This window comes from Nipponia nippon, unplaced genomic scaffold (genome assembly GCF_047370975.1).
Source record: "Nipponia nippon isolate SJK-2023a ecotype South Korea unplaced genomic scaffold, ASM4737097v1 scaffold_8, whole genome shotgun sequence".
Lineage (NCBI taxonomy): Eukaryota > Metazoa > Chordata > Aves > Pelecaniformes > Threskiornithidae > Nipponia > Nipponia nippon.
The window spans coordinates 13,403,935-13,423,940 of NW_028262402.1; the positions used below are offsets into that span (position 1 = coordinate 13,403,935).

The window sequence follows — 20,006 nt, forward strand, 5'->3', positions numbered from 1 at the left end:
AATATTACTGCAGTTTACTATTCAAGTACATAGGAAGAATTATGCCAGTAACCTCATTAAAAATGTGTGCTTTGTTAAAATAACCATCATAAAAAAAGCAAGCAGTCATAATAAGGCAGATAACACAAAACTTAAAGAGAATCAGTATCAATGTATGCTATTACAGAAACAGAGGAAAGCAGAATCAAAACAATTCCTAAGTGCGTGTATACTAATTTAGAACAAAAACTAATACACCTTCACTGGTTATTATATCAAGTTTATAAAAAAATTCTGATTTTTTTCTACTTTGAATAGCTTTACCTCAGCAGTCTGCAAAGAATAATATTTTTACTGTATTAAACTAATGTAACAAGGATATTTAGTCTAGATTTTAAGTTCCAGAAAGAAGTAAGTATTATGCTATGCAGTTGTTAAAAATGAAAATCTAAGTCAGGTTCTTAATTTATCAACATAATACCTGATAGTTACTGAAAGAGATCAGCAAATTTATTTCTGAAATTCTATTCATTTTGAAGAGTGGGGTAATTTGTTTACGAGAACTCTACCTTTCCAGATATTGGAGAAGAAGGACTAGCACAGGGGCTAGGATAGCTACTGCTGTCTGTAGACTTCACTGATGATTGATCTGACCTGTCATCTGAAGTTCGTTTGGAGTGCAGAATGTTTTTTTCTTTGTACTTCTTTGGCTGGTGAAGTGCGGGAGGCGTAGATTTCATTAAAACTCTAAAAAGTAAAGGTAGATACAGGACACACCAGAGTTTCATAAGCAGTCACAGAACAATTTATATCTTCATATCAGTCTATTGCATGACTAAATATATTACAGTAATTCCAAAACATACTAGACACTAACTAAAAAAATACTGATAATGCATTGTTTTTGAGTGCTTAGGGTTAAACTTCTTCTGCTACTTCTTCCTAGAGACCACAATTCAAGGACGATATTCCTGACTGCTCTCTCAAACAGCAGGCACACATATGAAATACTTCTCAATGAAATCACAACTACAACACAGCATAGGACAGTATCAATTCTTTCAACTGTATTTCTGTTGTTTCTTCCTTCCTTTTTATTACTAGCAGAAATACAAGTGATGCTTTTATAACCAAATAAATTACAACCTACAGTCTTTAGAAGATCTCAAAAGCTTACTTTTCAGCATTAGAGGAGTCATCAGAGAATTCAGTTTCTGCTGAGCTTTTTCTACTGTTGGTTGACCTCCACGTAGATGCTAAAGGAAGTTCTTCAGAAGTCATAGGTCTTGGTCTCTGACCAATTCCTGAAGGCTGCTGCAAACCTGCAGACTGTTCTTCAGTACTTAAAACAGCTACAATTGCTCTTACAGTTGTTTCATCCACTTGAGACCACGGTTTAGAAGGAGCTCGCATACGACGCAGAAATAAGCTATGCCATTTCTGTCTGAGTTGCAACAGCAAACCAGCAGCCTGTAATGAATTTCAATTCTGTTAAAGACTAATAAATATTAGATCAGACAGGTAAGGTTACCCTACGTCTTTCCTATCAGGCAGTATCTGGCATTCTAAAATGAACAGGGTCCAAACTGAAAGGCAAGACTGAAGTGCCGGGGAGGGGGAGAAAACCCCACATTTAAACTAAGCTGTTAAGTTACCTTTTCTTTCCTCAGGTGTAAGATCATTTTATTTCATTTAGCTCTGCACCAGATTTAAAATTATATTGTAAACCCACAGGATTTTTTATTTTTCACTTTAAAATTTTATCTTTAAAAAAAACCCCATCTTTTCATGCTTTATGCCCTTCTTCTCAATTCAGTCTGTATTTACGCACTCTTCATTCATACCTGAGGGAAAAGACCTCAAAGTGACATTATTTTTCTTACGCAGGCTTCTGCTCAAATGAGATGACTGAATTTAGAAAACTACAGTCTAATCCCCACGTTATCAGAAATGCTTTCATTTAAAAAAAAAAAAATCACACTTTTGAACATCTCTAGAAGAGACAGTACTATTATTAGATCTGGTAAGTCCAAGTGTTTCATAACCCATAAACTACTCTACCACAGCCAGAGCTTCTCAATGACATGAAGACTTCTATCTTCAAAAGGGATTTTTTTCCCCTTTTTCTAAAATTGGACAGCAACCTTCTTTCAGCAACTCCAACTTCAAATGCTTCATTTTGATCCAACTTTAGTCATCCTTTCAGAGAAGGAAATACATAATATGCCATTGTGACTGCTCACTCAACTCCTGCTCAGGTTTTGGCTAACCCAGCTCATGCTACGGCTTGATGTGTGCTGGCAGCAGTGTCATTAGGTCAGAGCAAGAGCAACACACAGGCAGGAGAGGGGAATAGAAAGAGCTGAAGGGCCATTATGCAGCCACTATCACCTGCAGTTTGCTGTCTCCTGCAGCCATTATCTTTTGTCTGGTAGTTTCATCACAATCTGCTAACTTACGGAAATGGACCAAACCTCCAAGCTGGAAGGTATAAAACACAGCTTACCCAAAAAGCTTTTGAAGCAGATCCAACAGCAGCTGGACTGCTGAGGCTTTGCTGCTTCCTGGTGTAATACAGGGGACACCTGCACCGTGACGGAGGAAGAAACATGAGCACTCTCACCGTCGGCTACGGAACTAATCCTTTTTCTCTTTTTGCTCATAGGTGCACGAATTGAGAGTTACAGGTTGTAACTTATGAAACCTTACGACTTGAATGGTGAATAAGTGAATTCACATGAGAGGCTAGTCTGGGCAAAAGGGGATTGAGCCCGTTTGTCTGTTGTATTTCTAAATGAGCTCATGAAATAAAGGTTAAATAAGACTACATTGTCCTGTAAATTTGAGAGAGCCAAACGGACCACAACAGCCATTCTTACAGAAAATTATTTGTTACTCAAATGTTTCAGAAATCTTTTTAGGAAGATACAACACAAATATCCTTCTACAAGAAACAAGCACTGAAGTGATACATTACTTACTTCAGGGTCCAGTTTGAGATGGAGCCATTCATCTAGCTTCAGTAATGCCAAATTAGCAGTTGTTTTGTCCTCCATCTCACTATCACTGTTATCATTAGATACCCCATCCCCTGAATTAAATATAAAAGGTGCATTAACATTTCTATATAATTTCCACTTACATACAAAAAACTGAACACTACTGTATTACCAGCAATAAACTCATTTTCCTTCTAAATTTTATTTTAAAATGTAAACATTTGTAAAACCACTTTTTATTTTCTGCAAATACATCTCAGTGAAAAGTCTTTGCTTTAGTTAGCGGAACTCAACTATCCAGACCTGCTGAGGACCCTGCTACATAAGCACCTGTATTGATGTGATCTGACTCACTCATGTACCTTCATCAACATTAACAAGCCATTACCAAACTTTTGCCCGACGCTATCTGCAAAACCACACCTTGCTCTATGCTTTATTTCCTAGTAAAACAGCAGATTGTAAGACCCATTATGAAAAAAATAAATAATATATACATATGGCTATTAAGTAAGATTCTATTTTTGTTTTTTAAAGTGCAATGCAGTCAGTATAAACACTGTTTTAAGGGTAACAGTTTAAGAGCAAGACAGGAAAGCTTCAAAAATAACTTGGACTCTTACTTTGATTCAAACTACTATTTCTAGAGAACTGGCAGCAGGATGGACTATTTTTGCTTCTACTCCTACAGCACTCCATTTAAATAAAAAAAAAAGAAAATTTCTATATATTCTCTGTTACTTCTAATTAATAGTAGAGCTAATTGTCGTTAAAAGTTATCAGTAGAAAATAATCTTTAAAACACATCTTTCAGCTGGAAGCAATACGTGTATTTGGCATACTGACAGTTTCTAAATTATTATTCAGTTTGAATAATCTGGTTCAAAGTATCAAATAAACTAGTCTGTACAAAAAACATACATACTACACTTTTCAGCATTAGTATTGTCATTAGACTTTTTTTTTGCATTTTTTATTTCATTACAAGCTACATTGTAATTTCTGAGACTTCAGAACTACGTAAGTGTGATTTATGGATATGAATCTACAAGGATTCACAAAACCGAGACATTTATTACAGAGTCTATAAACTATTCTTGAACAGCTACAGGAACTATAGCTCTGTCATTTTAAGAATTAGCCAATATAAGTATTAAATATTCTTGAAAAATAAGCCTTCCGTATCACATACTAGTATATACCAATGGAAACATTCCAAATCCAAACCCCACTATACCTCGAAAGGAGGAAGGTTCCTGCAAAGCATTACTCGGTAATCTAGCTGGTCCACAGAAGAGTGACACAGTGACAGGTGTTACAACAGAACAGCATCTGATATTTGCTATCCTGTGAGCTCTCGTCATTTCATCATATATAAGCCAGTCTGTAGGGAGCGCCTGAATGGCTGCAGCTTGCCCATTTGCTGGGGGAATCTGTGCAAGAGCAAATAAGACTAGGCTATTTTACCCTGTTATTTGTAATTAAAATGAATTTTAACATATTCCTTATTTTATATATGTAGAAATAAATACATAAACTTATACACACAAATAAAAAAGCAAGAGATAATTCAACCAGACTCACAAATTGTCTTACCGCCTTGAACCAGAATATTTCGCTTTAAAAAAGGATCTAAAAAAATATCAGTTTCAGAGCAGAACTTCTTCCTCCTATTATGAGCAGGGATTGTTACATCTTTAAAACAGTTTCATAACTAGGGGTTTTTTTTACCATTTTGTCTCATTCCATCTAGAAGAAGCACTAACTGAACTAAGTTTTGATTAAATAATATTGGAAAAACAAACAAACTTCTAGTCTTTATTTTTATCAACTCCCAGGAAAAATATTTTCTAAAAATGTAGTGTTCAATGCACATGCTGCTTTTAAAGTACTGAGAACTATGAAGAGACATTTCTAAAATCTTTGATAGAGTATAGTGCTCTTTTTTGTGAACTATAAATTCAAAGTGGTTTTACCTTTTTATACTGAGGTTGACTAAGAACAGAGGTAGGATGAAATCGCACTTTCTTCTCCTTTGGTCCAGTCAAAACCAGGCTTTCTCTGTCTACATGCACTAGATTGGGATACATCCCAGCCACTAAGGCCGCTTTAACTACAGCCCAGTTTTCAGAGTTAGTATTAACATCTCTAATATCGGCTCCTCCTCTGGCTCTAACAAAACCTGAAGAAAGAAGAGGACAAAAACGTGTTATATTCGCTTGTATTTAGGATCTACTTTTTTGCTTCTCAAAAGGAATTTGAAGAAAAAAAAAGTGAAATAAACTACAAATTTGTTGCATTTTTCACTGCTGCCAACCTTAACAGCACCAAGAAAAAAACATTATACTGAAATCCTTCCTGATAAGGGGTTTTATACTAACATAGAATAGAATTACTTTTTACAACACAAAGACATTTGCTATGGAAATAATCTACTAGAACGTAAAAATCCAAGGAAACCTATCTCACACTGAAAGCCAGTGGCATGTGGAACAATCAGGGCACTTTCAGTTAGATCAGCTGTTCCCCAGCCACACTTCCTCACTCTAGCATCTGCACCATGCCCAGCATGAATGTGTACTGGTCTGTTTCAAATTAAGGAAGGAAAATGACACCAGTGAACACTATTCTTGTTACAATTTGTATACACTTGTACTAGGTATACACTTGACTCCAAAACTATGTCAAAATTTTTTCTAAGCTATTTACCCGAGGCTCTAAGCTGGCCAAGCAACTGTGTTCTCATTCCTACGATGATTTCCATCGTGGCTTGAGACAGGAAGTTCCTTTCACAGAAGGGTCTCTCCCAGCCATCACTGCGCGCCTTCTGCCATGCCTGTAAAGAGTATTTTTCACATTTGCCTATTAATTTGATTAGCTAAAATTAAAAAATGCACTTTTTTAAAAAAAATGACATTTACATCAATAAAACAAAGGCAAAAACCATTCTGAAAGAAAGGAAATGTATCAAATCAGATTTTTTTTTCTGGTTAAATACTAGATTCTCTTTATCCATTCCCTAAATTAATATAATGACCGTTATGTTAAGTTATTATAAGATCATTGTATTAAGTTATTATAAAGATCATTATGTTAAGATAATTATTTTAAGTTATCAGTGTATCCTTATAAAGTGGCACCTTGTTGGACCATTCAGAATTTAACCAGGTTTGAAAAGATAAACAAAAAATCTGACAAGAAGTGTTCCCTCAGAAATTTATGAGTCCAATACACAGGAAAGACACTAGGCAAAAATAAAGTTTCTTCTCTAAGGACTTAATCATAGTCAATCATTCTACATCCAACTTGATTGGTACATCATTTACTTTGATATGTGATCTGTTGCCATTAGTACTCTTTCTGAAGATGAAATAATACCTGGAAAGCCCTGAGAAGCGCCATATGGTCACTAAAAGTTCCTGCAGTAAAACGTTTTCTGCACAGCATGGCTGCACGCTTTTGAGAGGCCAGTGTAGGTAGGACAAAAGGGTCTCGATATGCAAGAGTGCAAGCAATAGTAAGAATAGGATCCAGGCACTTCAAAACAACAGCACACAACACCATTTTACCAAGGTGTGGCTCTACTGGTAATTCAGTGAGATGATAACCAAGTTCAGTGAGATCTTCCCAAGGGTCCATGGCATCTATTGTCTGTTAAAAAAAAAAAAAAAAAAAAAAAAAAAAGGAAAAAAACCGTGATGGGAGAAATGGGCAAAATTCATTTACAATAGAAGCAGAAAGGATGTGAATACTGGGCATTAACTAGACTTGTTCCCAAACACTAAGAAAGCAAGTCAAATTCTTAACAGTTTGAGATGAGATTTTTAAGCACTCTTTTCCCTTAACATTGAAAAATACATCCACACACACAAAATGAAAATAGACAACACACAAAAACTCAAAGCATCCTTAAGTAACTAAACAACAGTCTCAGTACAGACAACACTCACTAAGATACGTTGCCACGCCAAAAGTATAGAATCAAATACAATTCCCATCTAAATGTATTCCTCTGCTGACCTTAAGCATTTGCACAGCATTTCTCACAATTAAAGCTGGTGGAGGATCAGGAGCTTTCATCAGAAAGTCAACAATTGAACAATTAATTGGAGCAAGAAGTTTTGTGTGTAAACAAAGCTCCTGCAAGTTAAAAAAGCAGAAAAAGATTGTTAAGATTGCAAAAAAAACCCAATCACCCACCACCAAACACTTTTTGGAGTTCGTAGTACGGTTTGATGGTAATACATTTTTTAAAAGTTATAATTTGTAACTGAACATGCACCTGCAGCGGCATTCTTAGAAGTTCTGGAGTCTGAAATTCCAGCATATTCTGAAATCGGAGCCTGCTGAAGAGACGAAAACAGACTCCAGGCTGACAGCGCCCAGCCCTTGAAAATAAAATATAGGAAGTCATTGAAAATTAGAATTCCTTTTAAATATATAAACAAACAAACAAACCAACACACACACACAAACTTAGAATGGAAATGTAGAAGCAGGTCTAAGAAAAGGGTAATTTTGTCATTAAGTGTAAGTCCCATATTTAAGGTGAGTTTTCCAGTACATGAATTATTTTTGATAGTATGGAAACGTGTTATTATAATTTTACGCCAACAAGATCTGGAAAAACAAGAATAAGGCCTATCTAAAAATCAAGTGATGTGGGTTTTTTGCTAACCTAAGATCAATCCAAATCTCAACTGTCCTTTGCTGTAAGGAATATAAGTCTTAAACTTCATTTCTTGCTTTTCACATCCCCCAAACAGCTGGAAGTTACTCTGGGAGTAAAAGGTAGAATGAAGAGCAAACAACTTGTGAGTGAGGGGACAGAGACAGCAAATGTTCACATTTACACTCAAATTCCTGCAAGTTAATGCCAATATCCTATCATCAAACATAGGCATTTTTTGTTACGTATGCTCGTAGCCCTCACTCAGTGTTGGGAAGAATATGATAAAGGTCTGTTAAGTCATGAATAGTTTGGAGAAGGTGAGTAAGGAATTACTGCTCAACATCTCTTCTAACATAGGGATGAAGGGGCATCAATTAAAAACTAGCAATAGGCAGCCCTTTGCCCACAGGTAAGTTGTGAAACACCTTATTGGACACTGTGGCTCCTGGTGCTACATGGGAGAAAGAGGAAGGAGAACATGTTCACGCGGGGAAAACAACCTAGTCCTAATGTAAGCTTTGGGAAATCCCTCAGTGTCACTTTTCTACACCTTCGGAAATGACTCCAAGGAAATACATGCTGACCCTTACTCTTCTGTAGAGAATTAGCATTGGCCATTGTCCAACATGATACTGGACTAGGCTAGTAACATTACCCAGTGTGGCTGTTATTACGTTGTGTACTTTATCCTTAACATACAGGACAGTGGATATCTGCAAAATAAAATTCAGTATGAAGCTTTTATTACCTGCCTTTTCTCTGGATAGCACTGGCTTTTGAAATCCACACCATTTTTAGCATTGTAACACAACTCAGTGCATCAAAAGACTTCTATAAAAGCAAAGCAAGGAACATAAAACCAAGATTGAATAGGGTACGTGAAATAAAAGTTACTAATAATTTAGATGATAAACAGAAGTTCTCTAAAAAAACCAAAATAAATAATAAGCACCAGCACCTTCTGGCACAAAGGTATGTTCTAAAGTACTTAGTTGCAAGAGAATTTGTGCTACCTCCTTCACAGTATCTTTGTGTCACACAGTTTTCTAAATTAAAGTTTTCTAGTCAATAGGTAACTGTAAGTCAATAAAAGACACAGATTGTGTTTTGTCGTTTCACAAACCAAGCAAAAACATGTTATTATATCGAATAACATTTTCCTCTTTGTCTCATTTGGAAATTACATCCTTATTTTCCTCCATTTGATGCAAAATTGCAAAAAAAAATGTATTACCATGACAACGTCAGAAATTTGGTGTGCCTATCTCCTATGAAATCCAATTTATTTTCTAAGCCATATACTAGGTCTTAAACTGCCTCATTATGTTATCTCACTTTTCTTGAACAAGTAATTGGGGAATGGGCATTCAAGACATCAAAACCAATGCTTAAAAACTTAACGAATTCGACTTGGGCTAGATACAATAGTAAGACAAAGAGAACTCCCAGTGTTCTCTACGTCTCAGGAAGATGTCAGTCTAAACTGATGGAATTGTTTTAAAAATCAAACAAAAATACTAAATTGAAAAAAAAAAAAAAGATACAGATACATCAATATATCAACCTGCAATAGCTTTTCCAGGGTTTTTAAACAGCTAGCTATTTACAGTATTTGTCATAAAACAAATGGATGCCAAAACTTCTCAGTGAGTTTTGTTGCTTGACAGGCACTAGCTCTCAGTCTACTATAAAAAAAAATAGTTCTCCAAAATTTATGTATTTTTTATTTTAAAATAACACTAGGAAGTTTACTTCCCAAAGAAAGTTTAAGCCAATCATACCTCTTTCATCTTGCCTGAGTCAATAACAAATACAACATCATTGACTGTTATGCTGGTTTCTGCAATGTTAGTAGAAAGAATCTGCAAGTAAAAAAAAAAAACAACACCAAACTATAGCAACTACAAAAGCAAAGACAAAATAGATCAATATAATATCTGCCAAAGTCCTCTGATACTTGCTATTTTGCGGACGCCAGAAGGTGGACTTTTAAGCACCTTCTTCTGATCCAAAGTCTGCATATTTGAATGAAGCATGAAAACTTGGTATCTAATGCAAAATAAAGAGCACATTTCAGGGATCTTTAAAAGAAACAATAAAAACTCAAGACAACCATAGAAACGAGGGGTTTTACCTGTGAGCATTATCAGCAAATCTCTTGTCATCAAAAAGAATACGGTCCCTCAGGCTAACTATCTCATCATAGCCAGGAAGAAATATTAAAATTGCTCCTAAAAAAGAAGTTGGTTTGCAGAGTTAAGCAGAAAGTTCACTTCGAATATATGTCAGTACTGCGTATACTAGCACTCAGAAGGTTTTACCTATTTGGTATTACTGAAAAAAGAGCACAATTAATCAGAAGCTGAATCCACAGCAATTTATTGGGAGCGTGTGTATATACCTACCAGCATCACAACTATGACAGATGTTATAAAGTAAATGCATAATCAGGTCCAGATCCACTTTTTCATCATCAAAACTGTGATGATAAGCTTTCAACAGTTCTCTGTCCTCTGCACTAAGGTCACTACCACTTGTTTGGACCAGGGAACTTTCATCCAGATTTCCAAATTCCACTGAAGCACTAAAACATACAAATACACAGGCCAGAGTCAAGGTTGTTCACTTCAGGTTTGCATTCAGCCATCAATTCAAATTTAGATCACGACCAACAAGACTACTTGTCTCAAATTTTCTTTTTAAAATGTAGCAGAACAGCATCTCCACAATATTATTACTGTTCGCTGATTTAAGTGTTAACCCAGCAAAGCATGCAACTTCAATTTTTAGCATTATCTTTATTATACCTCATTGGAACACAGCCATAAGCAAATGTGACAGAACTCAAAGAGTAACGACATCATTTGTTTCTCTGTTAAAGGAAAAATATTTAAATGAAATGTATTTTCTAAACACTTCCCTGCCGTAACAGTTAAGCAGGTACTACATTAACTGAGGCTACACTAAGAGAAATTATAATATAGCTCTCTACAAGACTGTAACTACGGTAAATGTAAGTTAATAAAAAAACAATTCTTGAATGGCCTAGTGTACATGTTACTCATATAAAGTTTCTTTAATGTGGCTATCATGTACCAACAATACACAGATAAAAACACACAATAGATTTGTTTCCGAAATAAGCATCTGAAATTAAAGTGGAACATGGTATAGAATCGGCATCTCCTCTGCATATTTATTTAAGTTACTATAATCACATCCTGCCTAGATTTATAATCATGATAGCAATGTCCATATCAAGATGATAAACACTAATAATATAAAAGAAGTCCTACACCACTACAGCTATATTTATCCTAGGAGTTGTGCAAACATAATCACTACGATACTGAATACAAACAAACTTTTTTAAAAATAACTATGTTTTTGAAATATTCCTATTCTTAAATAAATCTTGCTATTTAGGACAGAGTTTAAATCATAAAAAGCTAAAAAATGTTCTGACTAAAAGAAGACAAAACATGAATTTCCCTTCACCATGTTATACAACTGTTTCTGCAAAGTAGTTATAGCTTACCTGTAGGACTCCAACAAGTCAACAACCTCTGTCTGTCCAAAGCGTTTAGCCCAGTCCAAAGCCATCCTGAAAGAGTTGTATAAAAATCTTTATGAATTTCTCACTTCGAAAGAAACATATGAATAGGACATTACATGAGGAGGCAACTAACACCACGCTTTTCTATCAATTTCTGCATTATTGTTTAATCAGTGCTGTTATTGTTGGATCTGCAACTTCCCACTTTAAAGTGCATAAACAGATGTAATACCTATATGATTCTCAGATAACTGCAATTCTTTCCCAAGAAAGAATCCCAGTTTTACACAGAAATATATGCAAACATGCAGAAGGAAATGAAGAAGAAAAATGTGCCATTCCTTCAAAAACTGCACACCAATGTGCAGAGATAAGCCATGCCTTTCTGCAGTACCCTTTACTAGCTTCTTTAAATCATGCTGAGAAGTCACACCCCAGACATTTTTCTCCAAAATGTGTGAAAACATTGGGTTTTTTGATGTCTTACGGAAGTTGCGCACCTTGCAATGCAGTTCACTGCTTTCCCTTTAAACTGCATTCCTTCCCAAGTTTTTCAAGTGGTAGTACCAAATATCAGACCCCTGGAATCCTAATTCTTGTCTTTCCATATTGCAATTATTTACTATAGTTCCCTGCTTATACGAAGACACAATTCATGGACACAAAAATCTTAATTTTTACAGATTCACAAATATTTTTACATGATACAATATATTTACAGATGTAATACAGTAAAGATCTTTGCACCTGTAATTCACTATTTTTAAATCTGCTATAGATTACTCTCTTAAAATAAGAATTGCCAAACATTTCGGGTCTAATTCAATCAACCCAGTGAAAAAGATTCCTATTTTTCTTCTTACCAGTGTGTTAAATCAGACTCATTGAAACCAAGAGTGTATATGCCATATTCGAGACTGTTTAATTAAGAGTTCAATTTAGAATTTACAGAAAACAATGTGATAACAGAAGTTAGAAATTGTTCAGACTGTCAAAACCTATTAGTGCTTACAGTAGTCTGATAAGTTAGCAAATTAGTTTAGATGTTACGGAAATTTCTTTCTCATTTATATATTGACAAACAAATCAATCTCTGTTTGTTTTTACCAGCCATTGGATGATTTGCAGTGGATACTTGCTCCCATACTGATCAGTTGTTCTACTTGACTCAGAAAGCCTCTCCCTGAAGCAATCATTAGTGCAGTCGCGCTGGTTTCACTGTGCCTATAATCAACTGAGAAGTTCAAAAAAAGATCAGCAAAACCAATACAAACGTTGTTATTTGTTTATCTATCTGTAGTATGAATATGACTTTCAAAACCCAGCCCAAAGAGAATTTGTTTCCTCACTTCATCCCACCAGTCTGTTCATGTGAATTTAACACTATTTTAGAAACATATTACAACATCTGTCAATACTTCAAAACAAGTACAACAACAAATAACTACAAAAGTCATTAATTCTGCTAGCCATATTCATTTTTTCAACAGGCATCAGAATTCAAAGGTAACAACATTTGAAATTGGAGATAAAGTAGCCACAGAAATTCAAGTCATTTTGTGGTTGTTTTTTTCTCATGTAATAAGATGAGAAACTTACCACTGACATTTTCAGTTAAAATGAGATGGAACACCTGAGCAAAGGAATCAATATCTTTATGCAACCAGATATCAGAAAGACAAGAATCCATTTCTTTTATTAGCCATGGTTCAAGGCAATTCGCATCTTTTTCAGTCTGAAGAGAAAAAACAGTATTGAAAGATTAATCTCTTCAAAGAGTTGTCTTTATTCTCATATATTAGACACGACAAATTTGAACAGTTTTCCAAGTAACAACCAGAAACAGAGCATTCAGATATCAGTTAAATACAACACAATAAATGTATTGTATCATATGCAAGTACTTCAAACAATAGCAGTCTAGCCATTTGAGCTAAATAAGTTATGTACAACCATCATAACTGAAAAGCACACTCTAGCTCGAGTAGTTCATGCTAATAAAAAAAAAAATCATGTTTTAAAATATGTTAATATCCTTCTAGAAACTCTACAGGAGAAATATCTTTAGAAAACAGGTTTTAAATGGGTAGACTAATACAACATGGATTTAAACATCTCTTCCAACAAAAGGAAAAACTTACCAGTTGATTAAATACTGTGTCACCACCATCATCCAACAGATTATACTCTTCAGTTGCACTTGGGACAGATCTTTGTCTCTGAGCATCCAGTTTGCTATTATTTTCTCGAGCAGAACACCACTCAGTAAGAGTGCTTTGTTGTTTTTCTTCTAGAATGCATAAAGTATTTCCAAAAGACGTTTTAGAGTTATCTAAATTATCCATTGTTTTCAGTTACAAAAAGCAGTTATATCAAGTCACAAAGTTTTACCTATTCAATCTCCTTTATTTAATTAACACTGTTACCAGTCCAATATAAATTCCACAATTATGGGCACCCAAAGTGCACCATTACAAATAACTGCTATAAGAACAAGGTAAACAAAAATACCATTTGGGTGCTTAACCCCCTAGTCTCCAGTATTCCAACTTACTGCATTCAAATGAGCTTCCTAAGTAAATATTTTCTACACAATTCTCAGTCCAGATCTTTCTCCAGAAGTGAAATACCAAAAAGAAGTTGATATAGTTCCTGCATGTAACAACTAATTTTTGTGTACAGGTAGAAGAAACAGTAGAAAACACCAGTGCCTTAACTGAACTTTTCTATCCACAGTGATCAGAGCTGAGCACCACCATAAATGTACAGTTAGGATTTTATACTATAGCTTTGGTTTTTGCCTTTTTTTTTTTTTTTAAATACACACTAGGATCATTACTTTCAGCTGTCAGGAAAACACCCCCAAATAATATAACTACTTAATCAGTTGAAAAACAACTATATTAAGTTCAAGTGTGCTAATGCTTCTGAGGTATATATACTAAATACATCCATGTCTGAAAAATGCAGTGAAAAACGTGACTAATAGGAACCACTTCTGTGCAAGATATACAAAATCCTGCCCTCTTTAATTGCTGCACTTTAATTTGCACCCAAAAGTCAGCACATAGTTTTCACAAGGGCAAAGGCCCCAGTTATATGCAATTCTACTCCATAATAATTAGGAAAAATACAACATTTATCAACTGAAAGCAAAAAGAATGCAACCATTGAAAGAAAGTGAAAAATATTTTTTAAAGTTACATAATCTAATTCAATAATGTAAATACTGAGAGATTAAAGAGAATTGCTGTCATCTACACATGTCTCATTTAAAATTCTGACTGGAATTTTAACAGAGAATCATCCTATTCAGTTGTTCAATCAATCAATGAGGCTCACTGCCAACCCTAATAACTAAGAAGTCCACCAACCTCGCTGCTTCTCTTTTTTGTACTTTACCATCTCTTTGTTTGTATACCCAGTGCTTCGTAAAATGTCCTCCAAAAACATCTCTTTAACTTCAAAAGGTCTTCCTTGTACTGAAAGTATAAATAATTCATAAAATATTAGATATTCCCTAGCTTCACTCATAATCTTAATTTAAGAAAAGTATTTTTGTAGACACAAAAAGTGAATTAAACATTATTAGGGCCTGATTTAAGGAACTATTACTTTCCTTGAAAAGTCTTGTAAGAGTATCTTCACTGGAGTTTATTTTCTTAAGATTACTGGGCCACAAAACAAAACAACATTTCAAAAGGGAAATGTCAGCTGGGTACCTTGTTTCTCATTAACCTCTTCAATTCTATTAAGTGTTATAGCAAGAGATGTTCAGAAGACTGACAGTTATTATTTACAATTTTATTGCAATGAGAGAAAGAAAATAGCTATTTTTTTTAGGGTTCAAAAAAGAACTCACTGTGTAAGACTGCCACCTGGATTACAAAATATAACAGCAACTAACACAGCTTTAGTGCAAGATCCCACAAGGAGACAGCCACCTTTGTATTAAACTACTTTTTTTCATGAGAAGTATATGAGATGAACTTCACTCAATTTCCTCAATCACTTCAGCCAAATTTGGCTTTCTTTACTGAATACCTCCTGATACATGAGACATTCGAATGGTCATTATCTCCTAATAATTTACCCTGATTTCTTTTTCAATTATCACTGTTTTCTAGACCTTATTTATGGACATTGAAGGATTCTTTTTCACAGGAAGAATTAAAACCTCTAGATCTGAATTTCTGGTCCCTTAGCAGACATTTGCCATAGCTGAGTTTAAATCACCTAGGACTTCCCTCTTCTTCAGAAAGAACTAGCTAAAATTCACATAGTTTTAGAAGCTGTCATGGAGGAAGTCTTCCAACATTGATCACAAACTCTGTGTATAACAGGAACCCACAAGTACAAAATGTTGGTTTCTGTGGTCAGGATTTTGTCAGCTATATTGCTGAGGAAGGATCAAATCTTTTTCATTACATTAACAGACGAAGTACCTAAACCCTCTTCTTTTAACTCTTAAATTCTCAAAAATGGAAAAAGGAAAATGTCTTTTCAATTGTGATTAGCCTGTGAAGACTAGAATCATGTGATTAAAACAGGAAAACCCAATTTGCCTCGGACTGTATTTCTGAAGTGAACAGGTGCAGTTTTCTGTGTTTTACCCAGTAACCAGTAGCAATCGCTGTGAGGACTGAAGAACTAGAATCTACCGGAATGAATTAACATATACCACACTCCTGTAGATATAGGGTCTATATCACCATGGATATCAGCACTTTAAGAACCTTCTCCTGCTTCTTGAATTGAACATGATGGGCACCAGGACATCCCTGCACTTACAGAACTCCCTGAGATAAAAACACTTCACCCTGAAGTAGGTGCAAATAATTAAGAAACAACAAAAATGAACAAACAATGAACAAGCATTGCTGTAACTCTCAGTGTATTTATCATGTTCCCTTATTCAGAATGGTTTGCTACAGTTTAATAAGATCTGTAAGTCCTGGAGCAGGTACACTCAGATTTAAAAATTTACATAAATACTTACTGTGTATTACTGGGCAACTTCCAAAATACCTGATGAAGAGATTTGCATCTAGAGCAGCACTAGAAATAATTAGTTTTAAATTAGTCTGGTTTTGCAATACATCTCTCAGTTTTATTAACAGGAAGTCACTGAACCTATCCCTCTCATGTACTTCATCCTATAACAAAAGGAAAAAATAAAACAAAACAGTTAAACACCACAGATCCAAGACTATAATTTTTCACAAACAGGAACTTTTTTAAAAACTAAAATACATAATTTGCTGGTAAATTACAAACACATTAAAATGCATAAGTCTAGTTTAAGTTAGGATTTTTTAAAAAACTATCCAAAAGTCAAAAGATATTTCAAAAAGTTTTATAAAGATATCAGAGCAGACTGCACTGGTAATGCACAAGCCACACAGATCTCTAATTCAGAGGTTAAAGTGAACTTCTGAAACTTTTCTAATTCTTATATTTGAATCTCATTTTCAAGATAACGACATAAACCACAAATCTTACAAATGTTATTTTAAAAAATTCTCACTTCGTAACTGATGAACATTTAAACAAATGTATGATACCACATAACCAGAAAAAAGTTAGATAGCTTACATCCATTAAGTCATGCACAAAGCTTATCATCAATTAAGGCACATGATTGATTAATCATATTTGTTGGTGTGTGCTTCTGTTCTATGTTATGAACTTATGAAGCAGGGACCCAAATACAACATTTTTAGACTGAAGTCAAGAATGTATAAGTCATTCTCACACTTTTGTCAATTTGGATAAACAAGCAGACACCTAAAATTATCATGAATTTTTCTGTCTTCAGCAGTGGAGAACTTAATCTTGCTGTAAACATTCTGGTTCCACTGACTTATCAAACTCCACAACAGGAATATTCACATAATCATAAACGAACACACTTAAATAATATGCTGAAAATTAGACTACTCATCATCTTGAAAACATTTGGGCAAACAAATAGGCCACAAACCTGTTACTGCTAAAACAAGTACCTGATACAAGAAATTCTGACACACTTACATTGAATCATATCTACATAAGCCTCCCTAAGGCTTTTCTGCTGTCTGACAGAAAAAGCTTGGAAAAATTTAGAGCTCTGTCCTCCACAACTGCATCATGATTCCAAAAATAATTATTAGCATAAACCTAAAATAAGATACTTACACAAAAAAACACCCAAATGTGTACATGCTACAATAAAGAGTCAGTAAGTCTTTAACATTAATTCAGATTCTAAACAAACAAAAATGCCTTAAATGCTCAGAAATTAATAAAGAAAACTAGGATCTCATCTTCCAATTAACAAGTAATACATACTGCTCCACCTCACATGAAATACAACAGGATTCTTACCACAATAATATGTGTCACAGTTGATAGAGTGCTGTCTCCTGCCATTAGCGTGCGAAGTAGTATGCCATTAGTGCAAAATGTTAACAGTGTCTTTGGAGAAACCCTATTGAACAGTTCATAAAGATACTTCAGGTTTTTGCGCCATTTAAATGTTCCTAGCTTTCCGCTACTTACTGAAAATTAAAGGATTGAAGAGCTCCTCACCAGAAGTGGAATTAGATCATAGTTCACCAAAGAATTCATGCATACTATTTTTTTTTTAAACTATGCCTATTCCTAGAGAGTTCCTAAGAAATCTTAGTGCTTATGCTCCAAAACTTCAGACAATGGGTTAATTAACAAAGCAAGACTCAAATTTATGTAAATAAATAAGCAAATGAAAGACAGCCTTAAGAACCCCTCCTATGTTGTTTAATTTACTGGAAAATTCAGTGTGGACTGCTTTGGAAAAACAGGTTCCAATTCTTCAGCATATGCTTGGATACAATACAGTCTTTGTATTTGCCCATATATGGTTGATTGACACTGGCTGGATGCCAGGTGCCCACCAAAGCTGCTGTATCACTCCCCTCCTCAGCTCGACAGGGGAGAGAAAATACAACGAAAGGCTCATGAGTCAAGATAAGGACAGGAAGAGATCACACACCAATTACCGTCATAGGCAAAATCAGCTTGACTTGGGGAAATTAGTTTATTACCAATCAAATCAGAGTAGGATAATGAGAAATAAAACCAAATCTTAAAAAACACCTCCCCCACGCCTTCCTTCTTCCTAGGCTCAAATTTACTCCCAAATTCTCTACACCCCCCCCCCCCCCCCCCCCCCCCGAGAAAGGCACAAGGGGATGGGTAATGGGGTTGCGGTCAGTTCATTACACGTTGTCTCTGCCGCTCCTTCCTCCTCAGGGGGAGGACTCCTCACACTCTAACCCTGCTCCAGTGTGGGGTCCCTCCCATGGGAGACAGTCCTCCACAAATTTCTCCAACACGAGTCCTTCCCACGGGCTACAGTTCTCCATGAACTGCTCCAGCATGGGTCCCTTCCATGGGGTGCAGTCCTTCAGGAGCAGACTGCTCCAGCATGGGTACCCCACGGGGCCACGAGTCCTGCCAGCAAACCTGCTCCAGCGTGGGCTCCTCTCTCCATGGGTCCACAGGTCCTGCCAGGAGCCTGCTCCAGCACAGGCTTCCCATGGAGTCACAGCCTCCTTCCAGCATCCACCTGCTCTGCTGTGGGGTGCTCCATGGGCTGCAGGTGGATATCTGCTCCACCATGGACCTTCATGGGCTGCAGGGGGACAGCCTGTCTCGCCATGGTCTTCACCATGGGCTACAGGGGAATCTCTGCTCCAGCACCTGGAGCACCTCCTCCCCTTCCTTCTTCATGACCGTTAGTGTCTGTAGGGTTGTTCCTCTCACCTATTCTCACTCCTCTCTCCAGCTGAAATTGTGCAGGTTTTTTTCCCCCCCCCTTCTTAAATACTTTATTGCAGGGGCACTACCGCCATTGCCGGTGGGCTCAGCCTTGGCCAGCGGTGGGTCCATCTTGGAGCCAGCTGGCATTGGCTCTGTCAGACGTGGGGGAAGCTTCTGGCAGCTTCTCACAAAAGGCACCCCTGTAGCCCCCCTGCTACCAAAACCTTGCCACTCAAAGCCAGTACATCATACTTGACTGAATCACAAAGAAATCAACTGATCCTTTCCAAACGCTTTAATTTTTCTCTTCAAGAATTTCAAAATCTCTAAAAGTTACTATTCTAGTACCTGTGGCAAAGTTAGCTGTGCAAGTAAAACCACTACCTTCTCCAGCACTGCCACCTTAAGTACTGAAAGGTTCCTTTATATTGTACTCTGCAATTGTTTTCTGGAACACATGAGCTTGCTAGTTATCATATGCATATTTCTTTCGAAGTCTGGAATTCATTCCTCCTTTCAAAAATCCTCCTACATATTAAATTCAAGTGTATTGGATTTGTGTAGAAAGGTTTTGGTAGCAGGGGGGCTGCAGGGGGGGCTTCTGTGAGAAGCTGCCAGAAGCTTCCCCTGTGTCTGATAGAGCCAATGCCAGCCAGCTCCAAGATGGACCCACCGCTGGCCAAGGCCGAGCCCATCAGCGATGGCAGCAGTGCCCCTGCAATAAAGTATTTAAGAAGGGGGAAAAAAAAAAAATCTGCGCAATTGCAGCCGGGGAGAGGAGTGAGAATAGGTGAGAGGAACAACCCTGCAGACACCAAGGTCAGTGAAGGAGGAGGAGGAGGTGCTCCAGGCGCCAGAGCAGAGATTTCCCTGTAGCCCATGGTGAAGACCATGGCGAGGCAGGCTGTCCCCCTGCAGCTCATGGAGGTCCATGGTGGAGCAGATACCCACCTGCAGCCCATGGAGCACCCCACAGCAGAGCAGGTGGATGCTGGAAGGAGGCTGTGACTCCATGGGA

At 36.4% G+C, this 20,006-nt stretch overlaps 1 protein-coding gene across 6 annotated transcripts in view; it reads right to left on the bottom strand.

Moving 5' to 3' along the window:
- Positions 1-20,006, bottom strand: part of YTHDC2 (YTH N6-methyladenosine RNA binding protein C2) — a 48,336-nt gene that overhangs the window by 18,532 nt on the left and 9,798 nt on the right. For 4 of the 6 annotated variants that reach the window (XR_015700931.1, XM_087741419.1, XM_087741418.1 and 1 more), the window contains exons 6-26: positions 17,573-17,675; positions 16,206-16,362; positions 14,581-14,688; positions 13,348-13,496; positions 12,806-12,941; positions 12,314-12,440; positions 11,189-11,254; positions 10,056-10,234; positions 9,785-9,881; positions 9,612-9,699; positions 9,432-9,512; positions 8,399-8,481; positions 7,261-7,366; positions 6,999-7,118; positions 6,357-6,629; positions 5,688-5,814; positions 4,955-5,160; positions 4,216-4,411; positions 2,961-3,070; positions 1,157-1,449; positions 549-726 (exon numbers count right to left, since the gene is read on the bottom strand). Coding sequence is in view for 5 of the 6 variants with exons in the window: in XM_087741419.1 (XP_087597545.1) it covers positions 549-726; positions 1,157-1,449; positions 2,961-3,070; positions 4,216-4,411; positions 4,955-5,160; positions 5,688-5,814; positions 6,357-6,629; positions 6,999-7,118; positions 7,261-7,366; positions 8,399-8,481; positions 9,432-9,512; positions 9,612-9,699; positions 9,785-9,881; positions 10,056-10,234; positions 11,189-11,254; positions 12,314-12,440; positions 12,806-12,941; positions 13,348-13,496; positions 14,581-14,688; positions 16,206-16,362; positions 17,573-17,675 (2,983 nt within the window). In the remaining variant the exon portion in view is untranslated. Of the gene's footprint in view, positions 1-548; positions 727-1,156; positions 1,450-2,485; positions 2,565-2,960; positions 3,071-4,215; positions 4,412-4,954; positions 5,161-5,687; positions 5,815-6,356; positions 6,630-6,998; positions 7,119-7,260; positions 7,367-8,398; positions 8,482-9,431; positions 9,513-9,611; positions 9,700-9,784; positions 9,882-10,055; positions 10,235-11,188; positions 11,255-12,313; positions 12,441-12,805; positions 12,942-13,347; positions 13,497-14,580; positions 14,689-16,205; positions 16,363-17,572; positions 17,676-20,006 lie in introns of those variants that run through there. The other 2 variants (XM_087741421.1, XM_087741423.1) reach the window with 2 other exon arrangements.